The sequence below is a fragment of the Pan troglodytes genome, chromosome 1, assembly GCF_028858775.2.
Source record: "Pan troglodytes isolate AG18354 chromosome 1, NHGRI_mPanTro3-v2.0_pri, whole genome shotgun sequence".
Taxonomy (NCBI): Eukaryota; Metazoa; Chordata; class Mammalia; order Primates; family Hominidae; genus Pan; species Pan troglodytes.
The window spans coordinates 22,979,156-22,995,675 of record NC_072398.2 but is presented as its reverse complement, the minus strand read 5'-3'; the positions used below and the strand labels follow the sequence as shown (position 1 = coordinate 22,995,675).

Genomic DNA, 16,520 nt, shown 5'->3' with positions numbered 1-16,520 from the left:
GAGTTTAATATTGGGAGAAAAAGAATAATGGAATACTTTTTAAGAATCACAAAAGACAAACAAACTGGGGTGTTCTGGAAGACAAATTGTCTTCTCAAGCTAGAAGGATTTAATTTGGTAAATCACCAATCCAAAGCACAATATAGTAGCTTTAAAGACTAAAAGTACTTTGAGAATATTTAGCTTGGTTCCAAATTTATTGACCTACCAGAATCTTAATCAAGAGGTAAAATTTTAAAGAAACTATGTTAAAAAGGTTAGTCTAATGTACCTGCCAAAAGAAATAGTGAGACCAAGGAACATGTCAAACTTTTTCTTAGAATGAGAAAAGTACTATTATTCTTTTATTTTTATTTCAGGGCATTATTACTTAGAAAGCAAGATTCTTTTTTTTTTTTTTTTTTGGAATTTGAGACAGAGTCTTACTCTGTCACCCAGACTCCCAGACTGGAGTGTGGTGGCGCGATCTTGGCTTACGGCAATCTCCGCCTCCCAGGTTCAAACAATTCTCCTGCCTCAGCCTCTCAAGTAGCTGGGATTATAGGCACCTGCCACCACTCCCGGATAATTTTGTATTTTTAATAGAGATGGGGTTTCACCTTGTTAGCCAGGCTGATCACAAACTCCTGAGCTCAAGTGGTCCGCTTGCCTCAGCCTCCCAAAGTGCCGGGATTACAGGCGTGAGCCACCGTGCCCAGTGAAAGCAAGACTCTTAAAAATAAGCTATTACGGGCCAGGTGTGGTGGCTCACGCCTGTAATCTCAGCACTTTGCAAAGCTGAGGCAGCAGGATCCCTTGAGCCCAGGAGTTCGAGACCAGCCTGGGCAACAAAGTGAGGCCTCCTCTCTACAAAAAATAAAGAAATTAGCTGGGCACGGTAGCATGTGCCTGTGGTCCCAGCTACATGGGAGGCTGAGGCAAGAGGATCACTTGAGCCCAGGAGGTCGAGGCTATAGTGAACTGTAATCACGTCACCACACTCTAGCCTGTGTGACAAAGCGAGACCCTGTCTCAAAAAATAAATAAACAAAAAATCTGCTGGGCGCAGTGGCTCACGCCTGTAATCCCAGCACTTTGGGAGGCCAAGGTGGGTAGATCACTTGAGGCCAGGAGTTTGAGGCCAGCCTGGCCAACATGGTGAAATCTCATCTCTACTGAAATTACAAAAATTAGCCAGGCATGGTGGCACATGCCTGTAATCCCAGCTACTCAGGGGGCTGAGGCAGGAGAATCGCTTGAGCCTGGGAGGCAGAGGTTGCAGTGAGCCAAGATTGCACCGTTGTACTCCAGCCTGGGCAAGAGAGAGACTGTCTCAAAAACAAACAAACAAACAATTATGCTAACATATAGCTCGGCACAGTCGTTTAACAAATGCTTTTAATCTAAATATTTATGGAATGTTTAATTAGAAAGGTTTTTAATCAATAATTTTAGAAATTTTAAAAAATAATTTCTAACAACTGAGGATCAAGTCTCCTATAAAAGCATATTAATTTAAGGTCATCAGTGAAAACCAATACTGAAAAGCTACAATGAATCATAACTTAGAAGGAAAATGGAAACACTATATCCAGATTAATTTAACGAATTAGACTTTTAGCTATGGTATACCTAAAAATGCTATACTTCTTACCTTTTAAACTGACAAGGGCTTTTGCTGAAGAGCCTGCAATTAAAAATAAAACAAATAAATAATTATTTCATAACCAAAGTGAGAGAAAAAGACCTTGGTTTGGGGGTAAAAGTGATCCATTTAGTTTTAGTAATGTTGAGTTTGAAGAGATGGTGGAATGTGCAATTCGAAATATCTGGCAGACAATTCAAACTATAAACCAGAACTCAGATAAAGAAAGAACTGGAGAGAGACATATGAGAGTCTTGCTGAAGTTGTGAGAACTGGAGACCATTCCAGGAGAAGAAAGTAAAGAAACAGAAGAAAGAGGAAGAGTGGGGACAGAGGTAATTTTGGATCCTCATCCAGGCGTGCTGTGGTGCTGGAAGAAAAGAGAAAGGGAACTGACATCCATTGAGGCAAAGACTGATGTAGTAATGGAGTGGAAAAAAACAGGCAATGGAAATGATTCAGGGACTGTCAGAGCAAGCAATAAGTCCCTTGAAAGTCTAGAATGCAGGTATATGTGATACTTCAAGATCTAAGCTGGAAAAGGGAATACAGAATGACCAAGAGGGGCTAGAATAAAGTTGGAGGGGTCCACTGGATAAAACAAACTCCAGTGTACACTAGAGGCCAGGTATGATGGCTGACACCTGTAATCCCAGTGCTTTGGAAGGCCAAGGTGGGAAGGATAGCTTGAGGCCAGGAGTCTGAGACCAGCCTGGGCAACATAGGGAGATCCTGTCTCTAAAAAAATTTTTTTAATTCACTGGGTATGGGGGCACGTGCCTCCAGTCTCAGCTACTCAGGGGGCTGATGTGAGAGGCCTGCTGGAGCCTGGGAGGTTGAGGTGGCAGTGAGCTGTGACCGTGCCACTGCACTTCAGCCTGACAGACAGAGTAAGACTCTGCCTCAAAAAAATAAAAAAGACATTAGAATAACAAGGAAGCTCCTCATACATGCAAAATCTAGACTGAATCTATATTATTAATAAACAACAGGGGATTCTGTTGCAGGTAACCCACTCTGAGAAACATCAGGCTACAGGTTCCGGTGTGAATGAATTATAGGATCTATGGGTAGGGAAAGTAGAAAAATCAACAGAGAGGCCGGGCGCGGTGGCTCACGCCTGTAATCCCAGCACTTTGGGAGGCCGAGGTGGGCAGATCACAAGGTCAGGAGATCAAGACCATCTTGGCTAACACGGTGAAAACCCGTCTCTACTAAAAACACAAAAAATTAACTGGGTGTGGTGGCGAGCACCTGTAGTCCCAGCTACTCGGGAGGCTGAGGTGGGAGAATGGCGTGAGCCCGCAAGGCAGAGCTTGCAGTGAGCAAAGATCGCACCACTGCACTCCATCCAGCCTGGGTGACAGAGTGAGACTCCATGTCAAAAAAAAAAAAAAAAAAAAAAATAGAGAAAGAAGCTTTTTGAGAGTGAGAAAGCACTAAATTTAAAAATCTCAGACTTGGATGTATACATTGCAAAGTCCAAGTCATCTGAAAAATAATAATTAAGGATGATCTCAGGGGATTAAATAAAAAAGAACATGAACTAGGAACAAAAATCAGAGAGGACGGATTAATCCTCCTTGCTATTTAACAAAAGCAGCTATGATTTACATCTCATATAAATGGATAACAGACTTAAAATGAGAAGCAACAGATAAAGTATGGCAGTTATGAAACACTTCATCTCAGATCCTTAAACACTATGCATCTCTGATCACTAAACCTCAACTGACTTTTTCCTCCACAGGTCTGTGTAAGAGACTTGTGAAACAGACACCTATTAGCATTAAAGACACTTACTTTCACTCTACTCTCTTGCCCAGATGTGAAGAATAGTTAACAGGACACCATAAAAGCTTCTGCATGGCAAATGAAGCTTAGTGACAAAAGGCAGTAAAGTCATGGGGGTGAATGACATAAAATCTTGCTAAAAAGTCTCAAACAATGAAACACAACTGTAAAGCAGCAATAGTAGACAATACACACATCTGTGTACCAAAAGATATGCAGTGCATTTGAGAAAAAGTAGTAACCATTCACTCACTGAATATGTAGAGTACTGATGGCATGCCAGTCCGTACCTGCTCTAGGCAATGGGAATACAACAGCAAGCAAAATAGTCAAAGTCCCTGCTCTCATGGAATGTACATTCTAGTGATGGGAGGCAAACAAAAACAGCTATCGACTAATGATAAGCACTCTGGAAAAAAATAAAGCAGAATAAGAAGAATACGCAGGGTGGGGATGGAGGGAAGGAAAACTATTTGTATATAAGGTGTTCATGATGAGCTTCTATGAAAGGTGATGCTTAAGCAGAGATCTGAAGGAAGAGGTACAGGCCATAAGAATATCCTGCTCCACGAAGGCAGGAACCATATCTTGGGGATTCTGACCAATCACCTTTAACCTTTTTTTTCCTTTTTCGTTTTCTTTCTTTCTTTCTTTCTTTTTTTGAAATGGAGTCTCACTCTGTCACCCAGGTTGGAGTGTGGTGGCGCAATCTCAGCTCACTGCAACCTCCACCTCCCGGGTTCAAGAAATTCTCCCCACCTCAGCCTTCCAGGTAGCTAGGATTACAGATGCATGCCACCATACGCAGCTAATTTTTGTATTTTTAGTAGAGACAGGGTTTCGCCATGTTGGCCAGGCTGGTCTCGAACTCCTGACCTCAGGTGACCACCCGGCTCGGCCTCCCAAAGTGCTGGGATTACAGGCGTGAGCCACCGCAACCGCTTTACAGGCGTGAGCCACCGCAACCGGTCCTTTTTTCCTTTTTCTAGATGCAGGATACCATAGTGGTTAAGAAAACAGGTTCTAGATTGAGACTAGCTATGTTTGAATCTTGGTCCTGACACTTTCTTGCATGCTACCTTAAGCAAGTTACTTTACCTCTCTGTGCTATTGTTTCTTCATGTGTAAAATGAGGATTAAATGAGTTAATACATGTAAAAGTGCATAGAACAATGCATATATTACACTGTTAATTTTGATATAATGCTGTTAGTATTATTTTGAGCAATCAAAAAATAATAGGTTAAGAACATGGATTTTTCAGTCAGGCGAATCTGATTAAATTAGAATCTTGCTCTAACGAGGTGTTCATTAATCCAAAGATTCTACCCTTCTTAGTTCATAAGCATGATGATTGGGTTTTCATACTCATGTGTGAGATGTGTCTCTCTCAAACTTTGTGAAAAGTCAGCACATGACCCATCTGATGTGGAAAAAAAAATTGTATTGAATGCCTACCATAAGCACTGTTAGGGGCGAGGGTTACCCCAAAGAACAAGACAAACAAAGCCTCTGCTCTCAGGAAGCTTAAACTCTAGTGGAAAGAGACATATATATATAAAACACGTACATAATAATTATAGCTCATGATAAAGGAAATAAACAGGGTGATATTGGTGGGGACGGGGGAATTACTCTAAGTACTAGCTACCTTACTTTTGAGTACAGACGGTTTCTCTGAGGAGGTAACATCTAAAAAACTAGCTGTGAGAGAGCAGGAAATCAAAGCAATGAGTCTGGGCAGAAGAAACAGGTTAAGTCCTAAGAAGGGAGGAGGGGTGACTGTGCTTGCATAGGGAAGAATGGTATGAAAGGACAGAGGTAAGCCAGGTGTTATGCATGGAACTGGGAATGCAATTAAGAAGACAGTACCTGCTCTGATGGGGCTACTAACCAATCACATAAACAAATACAAAACTGCAACTGTAATAGCTGCCACTAGGAAGTTACATAGTAATACAAAAAGATTTAAAGAATATGGGCCTGGCCTGGCACAGTGGCTCACACCTGTAATCCCAGCACTTTGGGGGGGCTAAATGACTTGAGGGCAGGAGTTCGAGACCAGCCAGGTTCTACTAAAAATACAAAAATTAGCCAGGCTTGGTGGCACACATCTGTAATCACAGCTACTCAGGAGGCTGAGGCAGGAGAATTGCTTGAACTCTAGAGGCGGAGGTTGCAGTGAGCAAAGACTGCACCGCTGCACTCCAGCCTGGGTGACAGAGCAAGACTCCATCTTTAAAAAAAAATAAAGATAGGCCCTGCATGGTGGCTGAAGCCTGTAATCCCAGCACTTTGGAAGGCTAAGGCAGGAGGATCACCTGAGGCCAGGAGTTTGAGACCAGCCTGAGCAACATAGGGAGACCTCGTCTCTACAAAAAATAGAAAAAAAAAAAAAAAAAAAAAAAAAACCTTAGTTGGGCATGGTGGTACATGCCTGTGGTCCCAGCTACTGGGGAGACTGATGCCGGAGGATCTCCTTAGCCCAGAAGATCAAGGCTGCAGTGAGCCACGATCATGCCTCTGCACTCCAGTCTACACAACAGAGGGAGACCCTGTCTCTTTAAAAAACAAAAAACAGATTTAAAGAAGACATAATTTAGTCAGGGAGGATGGGAAATGGCTCTCTGAAGAAGCATAAAATGGGATCTAAAAGACAATTAGAAGTTAACTGAAAGTAAGGGGGGTGTGGGGGGTAGCATTCCAGGTTGAGAGAACAGCATGTGCAAAGACCCTGGAGAAAAGGGGAGACTGGCGAGTATAGGGAATGAAAAAGGTCCAATTTACCCCAAGGGATAGAATGAGGGGACAAGTGGTAAAACATAAAGCTGAGAGGTAGGGAGCAGCCAGACCACAAAGGGTCTTATAGCTACTAAAGGGTTTGTAACAGGAGGATGACATAAACTCATTTTGAAAGGATCCCTCTCGCTGTGTGTTTGTGGGAAGGGGGCTGAATTAATGAGAGGCTGAGGTAATTGGTAAAGAGAAGAAATGGTAACAGTTTGGGCTCTGGTGATGGTAAGAAATGGGTAGAATTGATAGATATTTAGAAGGTAAAATTTACAGACTTAGTAAAGGCTTAAATATGGGAAGTGAAAGAGAGGAAAGTGGCTGGGGGCGCGGTGGCTCACCCCTGTAATCCCAGCACTTTGGGAGGTTGAGGCGGGTGCATCACCTGAGGTCAGGAGTTTGAGACCAGCCTAGCCAACATGGTGAAACCCAGCCTCTACTAAAAATACAAGAATTAGCCAGGTGTGGTGGCGGGCGCCTGTAAACCCAGCTACTCAGGAGGCCGAGGCAGGAGAATGGCTTGAACCCAGGAGGCGGAGGCTGCAGTGGGCTGAGATTGCACACTGCACTCCAGCCTAGGTGACACAGCAAGACTCTGTCTCAAAAAAAAAAACAAAAGAAAAGAAAGAGAGGGAAGTGCCAAAGAAAATCTCTAGGTTTCTGCCCTGCCAGCTGAATGCACAGCGGAACCATTCGAATCACTAGAAGTATCTGTCCTGGGGTAGGACTGAGGTGGATTTTAAACCTGTGCAGTTTGAGGGGCCTTTGAAGCATCTAAGAAGAAATGTGAAACAGGCAAGAGATATCAAGAAAGGGAGCTCAGGAAAGATCTGGGCTGAAGATAGCCTTAATTTCCTTATATAAAATGTGAGCACTTACATCAACTGAAATGAAGATTAAATGAGCAAATACGTGTAATATCCTTTGCATGGCATCTGGTTCATAGTAAATACTCAATAAATGGTAGCTTACATTATTGATAATGTTATATCGACTCCTGAACAATATATTAGCTAACCTCCTTGACTAAATGTGGCCAAAAAACATACCGCTATTTCCAGTATCAAATTGAAATCGCTTTTCCTTTTCAAGACCCTGCTCTAGTTTCAGTAATAATACCTGTTACTTTGCACTAAATTCCATAAAAATTATTTATGTATACTTGATTTGTGGCACTGTATGACAAAGAAAGAAAGAAAATCCCTGGTTTCAACAAAGCTGAAGTCTGCCTAAACAAGACATACGCTTCACAAATACACACCAATGCACCAGAGATGTCACAAAGTAATATAAATGATTAGGTTATATAATTTGAAAGTGGAGCTGGAATTTGAACCCTAATATAAATCCCAAGTCCCTACAAAGAACCACAGTAAATTCTCAATAAATGCTGGATGATATGAAGCAAATATTCCTAATGGCAGTTGTAAGAAAGCCACTTAAAACGCCTCTCATTACAACAGAATGACTACAGTAACCAAAACACTAGCTCCAGTGATTGTGACATCCAAGAGGTGATAAGACATGTTTATGATAAAGATACCAAGGATGATGAAAAACATTTTCGGATGACAAATACACTGTGCTTAGTAGGTCCACACTCATTTGGGAGCATTCTAAGTCACAATCAAGGCCAGCTGCAGTGGCTCACGCCTGTAATCCCAGCACTTTGGGAGGCCGAGGCGGGTGGATCACCGGAGGTCGGGAGTTCGAGACCAGCCTGACCAACATGGAGAAACCCCGTCTCTACTAAAAATACAAAAAAATTAGGCAGGCGTGGAGGCACATGCCTGTAACCCCAGCTACTCGGGAGGCTGAGGTAGGAGAATCGCTTGAACCTGGGAGGCAGAGGTTGCAATGAGCCGAGATAGTACCATTGCACCCCAGCCTGGGCAATGAGTGAAACTCCATCTCAAAATAAATAAATAAATAAAATAAATCACAATCAATTGTATTCTACAAATAAACAATACAGCTCATGACTGGTCAATAGCTGTGCCCTACCCAATACAGTGACTACTAGCTACATGTGACTATGCAAGTTAAAATTAAATAAAATTCAAAATTCAGTTCCTCCATCACTCTAGCCACATTTGAAATGTTCCATGGCCACATATGGCTAGTAGCTTGGCTACCCTACTGGACATCACAAAAGAGAACAGTTCCATCATGGACAAAGTTCCTTGGGGACTTAGTGCTGCTCTCTATCAAATTTAAAACACACTTTTAATACGACTTTTCACCAGCTTGGCAACTTGAATTTTTAACTTTATAACTTACTAAGAACACATGACCTCACAAAGAAAATGGAATCGGTAGTATGTTGAGTCCTCATTTTTAAGTCCATTTGCCTTGTGCATAGATAGATTCAATAGTAGTTGAGCCTTTCACAAATATGTATAAACTGAATAGTGAATGTGGATTCAGGACTTTTTTTTTGTAATTAACATATTTGTCTTTTCATATAATTTATGCAATATTGTAAATTACAAAATTAAGTTCCATTGCCCTTAAACTATGGAATTGGTGCTTTTACTTACTCAACACAAGTGAGCATACATGTCTTAGATGTCAGGGTGAGTAAACATGGTTAGGGGAGGCAATGCCCTAGGGTGGGTGTCAGGCAGGGTACTGCACACTTACGCTGTGTTGGTCACATCCATGCATAAAGGTACCTTTATGGCTCTTAAGACACATATAGAATAAAGTCTGCGGGACGGGGTCTACCTGAACACTGAGTATCCGGGCTGGATGATCTCAGGAAAGGTCCACAGCCACCTGTGGTCCCAGGGGAAGGGGCCAACCCTCTGACACGGAAACACTTCCAGGGGTGGACACACCGGTGGGGGGTGGGGAGGACAGTGAAGATCACAAGTGCCCGTAGAGGCAGGAGCTGTGACAGGACAAGATCAGAGGCTGGGGCAAGAAGAAGGGGCCGTGGACCACCCCGTGCCCAGCCCGAGCCCTCCCCCGGCCCCGGGACAGGCGAGTTACATAACCCCGGCGGGCGTCTCTCGGCGCCGGGCGAGTGGTGCAGGCGGCGAGGACAGCCCCCGCGCCTGGGGGCCGCTCTTCCCCCAACCTCGGCTGGGGGCCGGAGTGGCGCCAGGGGAGCAGCCACCGCCTCCGCCTGGCACAGGCTGGACTCCCGGGCTCTCGGTTTCCGGCCCTGGCGCTCACACAACCCCAGAAACCAACACACAGACACCATAACAAAGGCGGCGACGCGGCGGCAACACCGGAGTGGGAGGACTAGGGGACCACAGTGGGGCTGGCAGTCAGCCCACCTGCCCAGCGGAGGGCACGGCCGTCCGTCCCGGCCGGTGCAACCGCTGGGCAAGCGGCAGGCGGGAAAAGGGGGGGTGCTTTGAGGTGCTACTCACTCTCGTCAGGCAACTGGTCGAGCTCCGCCATCTTGAACGAGCCGCGCCGCTTTTTCAAAGGCTGCCCGCCGCGGTGCATTGTGGGGCGGAGACTGTCTTTGCGAGGGAGGTTCGAATGCGGAGCTCGATGCCCGCGGCGCCGCGCTGCGCTGCTCCCGCCGCGGCTGGCTGAGGCGGGCCCGGCTCCGCCCGCGCCTGCCCGGGGAGGAGGTGCCGCCGAGGGGGGGCCGCGCCTCGCCCCTCCGCCGCCGCCTCCGGCCGAGCCGGGCGGGAGGAAGGGAGGAAGGAGGCCGCGCGGCGAGGCCCGGCGCCGGAGCGCGGGGGGAGCAGTACCAGCTCCGGAGTCCCGCCCGGGCCCCGCTCCCGGCGCATGTTCCGCGGCCCGCGCTGCAGCTGCGGGAACTGCAGGCTGTTTGTTCCGAGTGGAGAACGGGAGGGAGGCCCCGGCGGGGGGAAAGAAGCCCTCGGTTCTGGGTCGCATTGCCCGAGGGGGCTCTACGCAAAGTGAAATATTCACAGTTCCCGAAACCCACGTTGCTTGGGCGCCTCCGTCCCGAGACCGCCGGCCGCAGCAGCCCCCTGCGCGTCGCGACGTCCGGGACTCGGTCCCAGCGGCCCCTCGCGATCCGGGCACGCCTTTCCCGAATGTTGGAAGCTGAGCTGCGTGCAGCCGGGGAGCGAGACCTTGAGAGGTCATGAAGTTGGTCATTTAGGCCGACAGCTAAAGAACTGTTCTGCTCAGCTGTTTCATCCATTCGACACTAGATCGTGCAGTGGGCTGGAAGAGAATTAGAAAACGAGTAACAGGAGGCTTCGAGAGGATACAGAAAGGAACAGTGACACTACAAGGTGATAAAGTACCTGATCCAAATGTTATGAGAATACTGGACGAGAATTGAACGAAATTGAAAGAAGCCCAAGGAAAAATTTCACAATATCTGTCTGTAACACTTTCCAGTAATAAAACACTGTTGCTTTTCAAAAATTCATTTAACAAATGTCATTGAGCTCCAATCCTTTTCTCCAGGAATTTATGGGGGTTGGAGGAATGAGACCGTTAAGCAGTCAAAAGACAACATGGGTGAATTCCAGGAACTACAAAGTTAAAAGGCAGTAGACTAAGATGACAGAGTGGTACACAGAGGCCCGCCCAGGCTAAGGAGTTGAACTTGCTTAGTCCACTGGAGCAGTGGAAAAGTCGGGTGTAAGAGGGGCATGTTTCTATTTGTGTTTTAGAACAAAAATATGGGAAATGGATTGGTGGGGGACAAGATGAGAGCCTAGAAACCAGTCAGGAAGAAGCTTATTTGGGGCATGCAAAGGACAGAAGAGAGATGCCTGCACTGGTAGCTAGAGAGGTGCAGCGGGTGGGCTCTGGAGCCCCAGGGCCTCGATGGGAAGAATCCAGATGGGCTGCTAGTTGTATAATCTCAGGCACGTTGGTTTCTTAACCCAATTCTCTGTGCCTCAGTTTCTTATCTGTAAAATGCAAATAACAGGGTTATTCTGAGGGCTAAATGATTTGATAGATGTAAGGACCTTATACTAGCTGCTAGCACCCATCAGCTAGCTACTATTACCACCATCACCACAGCATAGGCAGTATTAGAGAGAGGTGGCAGCATGCACTCCACCTTTCAAGACGTGGGAAATAAAGAATTGGGTGAGTCACTGGGTGTGAGGAGAAGGAAGTCTCATTGCTGATGCCAGCTTTGTGCCTTGGGTAACTGGGTGCTGCCATGCTAAGGTAGGAGGGAGAGCAGGGAGTGAGCAGGGAGGGTGAAAGTTCAATTTTACAAAGTAATCCTTCCTTCAGAGCTAGCTTAACCTCTCCTTTGCCTTCTAAACACACTCTGATCTGCTCCCTAAGAAGATTAAAACACTGGTCCTTGTTGTCAGCACCTGGGGGGTGCTTCAGCAGCTTGCACTTCAGTATCAATTTGGAGATGAGATCAAGAAAAGGTCAGCCCTTTAAGAATGGAAGAATAGAAATTTAAAAAACATGAGAGGTTACCAGAGTGGGAGAAGCAAAAGCTTTGTGAATGTCATGATAGTCAAGGTGTCATTAGACCAAGGCAAACCTGGTTTTATTCTGAGGCAGTTTTCATGTACACGCAACAACACAACTACTGTTTAAATCAATGTTTTTAGGCCCTTGCCTGATAATCTGCATTTTAAACAAAAACTTTGACTCTTCTCATAAATCCAAAGCCTGAAGCTGTATCCTAGCCCCAGATCTAGCGCTTAGCTGTGTGATCGAAGCCAAGGCACACCTAACTCTTCAATAAGTTTCGTTATTGAATATTTATGACAGGTTTTACAATGATTGGCTTACTTGATTCTCCCAACAACCTGGTAATTTGTCCAAAGACAATGGCAAGCAAGTGCTGGAATCAGGAATCTAGCCCACTTTTTGGTGCCTCAGTGACTCCCTCTGTGATGGGAGGATTACACGTATGCCTTTGTCCATTTGTGCTGCTATAACAAAACATCTGAGACTGGGTAATTTATAGACAACAAGAATTTTTTTTTTTTTTTTTTTTTTGAGACGGAGTTTAGCTCTTGTCACCCACGCTGGAGTACAATGGTGTGATCTCGGCTCACTGCAACCTCTGCCTCCTGGGTTCAAGCGATTCTCCTGCCTCTGCCTCCAGAGTAGCTGGGATTACAGGCGCCTGCCACCACTCCTGGCTAATTTTTGTGTTCTTAGTAGAGACAGGGTTTCACCAGGTTGGCCAGGCTGGTCTTGAACTCCTGATCTCAAGTGATCTACCTGCCTCAGCCTCCCAAAGTGCTGGGATTACAGGCATGAGCCACCGTGCCCAGCCGACAACAAGAATTTATTTCTCACAGTTTCAAACGCTGGGAAGTCCAAGATCAAGGTGCCAACGTTGGTGTCTGGTGAGGGCAGCTCTCTGTTTCCAAGATGGTGGCTCGTTGCTCCATCCTCTGGAGGGGATGCATGCTGTGTCCTCACATGGTAGAAGGGACAGAAAGGCAAGAGAACACCTCCTTCAGTCTTGAGCCCTTTCATAAGGGTGCTAACCCCATTCACGAGAGCAGAACCCTCATGACTTAATCACCTCCCAGAGGCCACACCACTTAATACTGTTGCATTGGGGATTATGTTACAACTGAATTTTGGAGGGAATACCATCATTCAAACCATAGCAACATGCAACACAGGGGTATTAAATTCCTGCAATCACTTATTCCAATTTTAAATGACATGACTGTGTGTGGTGTTTGCTTTTTAAAAAAAACAAACCACGGTATGGATAAGGTCATTAAGTCATGAAAAACCTAAATAAAAATACACCATAAGAAACATCTCATGTACCTCATAAATATATCCACCTACTATGTACCCACAAAAATTCTAAAAAATTTTAAAAATACCATAAGAAAAATAAACATGGCCACGTTTTAGAAATACCAGGTTTGACCATTTCTAGTCCTGTGGCCTATTTATCAATTATTGGGTTGGATTATTTTTGTGAAAACAGTTGCAATGACTAAAGATAAAACGTGTGTGTTGGGGGCCTGGTGCAGTGGCTCACACCTGTAATCCCAGCACTTTGGGAGGCTGAGGCAGGTGGATCGCCTGAGCACCTGAGATCAGGGGTTTGAGACCAGCCTGACCAACATGGTGAAACCCAGTCTCTACTAAAAATACAAAACTAGCCAGGCGTGGTGGCTTGCGCCTGTAATTCAAGCTACTTGGAAGGCTGAGGCAGGAGAATTGCTTGAACCTAGGAGGTGAAGACTGCAGTGAGCTGAGATCACACCACTGCACTCCAGCCTGGGTGACAGGGTGAGACTCCGTCTCAAAAAAAAAAAAAAAAAAAAAGTGTGTGTGTGTATAGTATGTGTGTGAATGTTTTTATAAATACTTTTGATAAAGTTGGGAATTTGAGTTAGTAATGAAAAAACAAAGCCAATTCAGTTTGCCTTGCTTGAGTATCTCAGCCGTAATGAGGTAAAAAGGCTCTCCAGCCTATAAATATATATATTTTTAAGTTATGTTGCTGGTAGGACTCCACACTCAGCATTTCCTCTTCCAGCATCCAAGTACACCAGGAGTACTGATGGCCCCAGGATCTAGGTTCAAATTGCAGTTCACCTACTTCCCTTGTGTGTATTCTTGAACAAATTACTCTCAGTAGTAGTTTTTAGTTTTCTTCTCCCTTTCTTGAAGGGTTATCATGAAGATTAAATTACATATTGTAAATTAAGTGCCTACCAAGATCTCCAGTGACTGTTGGTATCCTTCCTTGATGAGAATCCCTCTTTTACAACATAAATATTCTCAAAAATGTGCCCAGTGGCCATCCTGGTAATTCCCTTCAGAATCCTCTCCCTGAACATGTTCAGAGCAGTGGAAACAGGCATGAGGAGTGAGAGCAGAAGACATGGGTTCTAAGCCTTGCTTTACCTCTTGTGAGCACCATGATCTCGGACAAGTCATTGAACCTTTCTGCCTTCGTCTTTCCCATTTGGGGAGTGAATATAACTACACTGCCCTACCTAGATCACAATGTGAGGATGCATGTCCATAAAATTGAGATAATAAAAGATAAAATTCTCTACATGTGCTAGATATTATGGATAACATCCAAGTTTAGTGGAGTTTAGTATGTTACACTACTCTAATGAAAACTATAACAAAGCTTTTTAAAAAATCATATACAATACAAATGTGAAACTCATAATGAACCAAAGACCTAAATGTAAAAGCTAAACCATAAAAATTCCTAAAAGAAAACATAGGTGTAAATCTTCATGACCTTAGATTAAGCAACAGTTTCTCAGCTATGACACAAAAGCACAATCAACCAAAGAAAGTATAAATTGGACCTCATCAAAATTAAAAATTTGTGTGTTTCAAAGGGCACTATCAAGAAAGTGAAAAGACAACCCTTAGAATGGGAGAAAATATTTGCAAATCTTATATCTGATAAAGCACTTGTATCCAAAACATTTAAACACTTATAACTTGGTAATAAAAAGACAACCCAATTCAAAAATGTGCGAAGGATCTGAATAGACATTTCTCCACAGTAGATAAGTCAATAAGCACACAAAAGGCTGTTCAAGATCATTATCATTGGGGAGCTACAAATCAAAACCACAATGAGATACCAATTCACACCCACTGGGATAGCTATGATAAAAAAGACAGATAATAACAAGTGTTGGCAAGGATGTGAAGAAATCAGAACACTGTGTACTGCTATTGGGAATGTAAAATGGTGCAGCTGCTATGGAAAACAATATGGTGGTTCTTCAAAGATTTATACATAAAAGTACTATGCTATATGATCCAGCAATTCTACTCTGAATATAAATACCCAAAATAATGAAAAGCAAGGACTCAAACAAATATTTGTACACCCATGTTCTTAGCAGTATTACTTCACAATAGCCAAGAGTTGGATGCAACCTAAGTATTTATTGATGGATGAATGGAAAAAGAAAATGTGGTACATAAATACAATAGAAAATTATTTAGTCTAAAAAAGGAAGAAAATTCTGTCATATATGAGGGGTCTTAAGAAAGTTCATGGAAAATGCATATTATGAAAAAACTGGTCATGCATGGTGGCTCGTGTCTGTAACCCCAGCACTTTGGGAGGCCAAGGCAAGCAGATCACCTGAGGTCGGGAGTTCGAGACCAGACTGGCCAAAATGGCAAAACCCTGTCTCTATTGAAAATACAAAAATTAGCCGGGCGTGGTGGTGGGCACCTGTAATCCCAGCTATTCGGGAGGCTGAGGCAGGAAAATTGCTTGAACCCGGGTGGTGGAGGTTGCAGTGAGCCGAGATCGCACCACTGCACTCCAGCCTGGGCAACAGAGTGAGATTCCGTCTCAAAAAAACGGAAAAAAGAAAAAAGGTATGCATGGATTTCAAAATTTTTTGCACCAAAATAAACTTGTACTTACTTGTTATAACATGCCTGAATGGGATCTAGTCTGAAACACTAAGAAGGATAAGACATCAGTTTGAACAGAGTACCTTTCAGAGCAACATAAATTCTGCTAAAATTGAAGCAAGAACAAAAATCAATGGTGAAGCTTGATGGTGGACAAATGGAAGCTTTACGGTGAAGCTTGGGTGAAAGAATGATGAAATTATTGATGCTCTTAAAGCAAACTAAATATAGCCTGAGAAGAAAGTCCATACTTCTGTATTTGAGTCCTTGTGGACTAACTGTAACCTAGTGTAATAGGCAGACAAGATTAAAAACTTAACTTAGGAGTATGTGCCTATAACTAAAAATTACTGAGTCTTGGCCAATCCCAGCAGCCATACTTCAAGCACTCTTAGACTGCTGAGTGTTCAAACTGTGTTCAAATAAGGCAAATGTCAACCTGTAACCAATCCAGCTGTTTCTGTACCTCACTTCTGATTTCTGTACATCACTTTACTTTTTTTGCCTATAAATTTGTTCTGACCATGAGGCACCCCTGGAGTCTCTCTGAATCTGCTGTAATTCTAGGGGCTGCCCAATTTGGGAATTGTCCATTGCTCAATTAAACTCCTTTAATTAGGCTGAAGTTTTTCTTTTAACAATGCTTTGCAAAAAGTTTATGAGGATGATGCACCAAAGAATTCAGCAGTTTACAAATAGATAACTCATTTTAAGAGAGGACAAGACGATATTGAAGATGAAACCTGAAGCAACAGAGCATCCACTTCAATTTTCAAGGAAAAAGTTAACCTTATTTGTACCCTAATTGAAGAAGACTGATTATTAACAGCAGAAACAATACCCAACACCATAGATATCTCAATTGGCTCAGTTTACACAATTCTAATAGAAAAATTAAAGGTGAGCAAACTTTTCATTTGATGGATGCCAAAACAGTTGCATTCAGATCAGCTGCAGACAAAAGCAGAGAGTACAGCATTTTTTTTTCCTTCCA

The 16,520-nt window shown here is 43.9% G+C and overlaps 1 protein-coding gene and 1 non-coding gene across 5 annotated transcripts in view; one reads left to right on the top strand and one right to left on the bottom strand.

Moving 5' to 3' along the window:
• Positions 1–10,445, bottom strand: part of LIN9 (lin-9 DREAM MuvB core complex component) — a 79,330-nt gene extending 68,885 nt beyond the window's left edge. For 3 of the 4 annotated variants that reach the window (XM_024352196.3, XM_024352198.3, XM_024352199.3), the window contains exons 1-2: positions 9,592–10,388; positions 1,634–1,666 (exon numbers count right to left, since the gene is read on the bottom strand). In XM_024352196.3, the coding sequence (XP_024207964.2) occupies positions 1,634–1,666; positions 9,592–10,300 (742 nt within the window). In that variant the 5' untranslated portion in view covers positions 10,301–10,388. Of the gene's footprint in view, positions 1–1,633; positions 1,667–9,591 lie in introns of all 4 variants that reach the window. The other variant, XM_054674661.2, reaches the window with a different exon arrangement.
• On the top strand, positions 4,746–4,847 carry LOC112207524 (small nucleolar RNA U13). Its single transcript, XR_002941962.2, has one exon. It is a non-coding gene; the product is annotated as a small nucleolar RNA U13 (small nucleolar RNA).
• Positions 10,446–16,520: the final 6,075 nt, after the last annotated feature.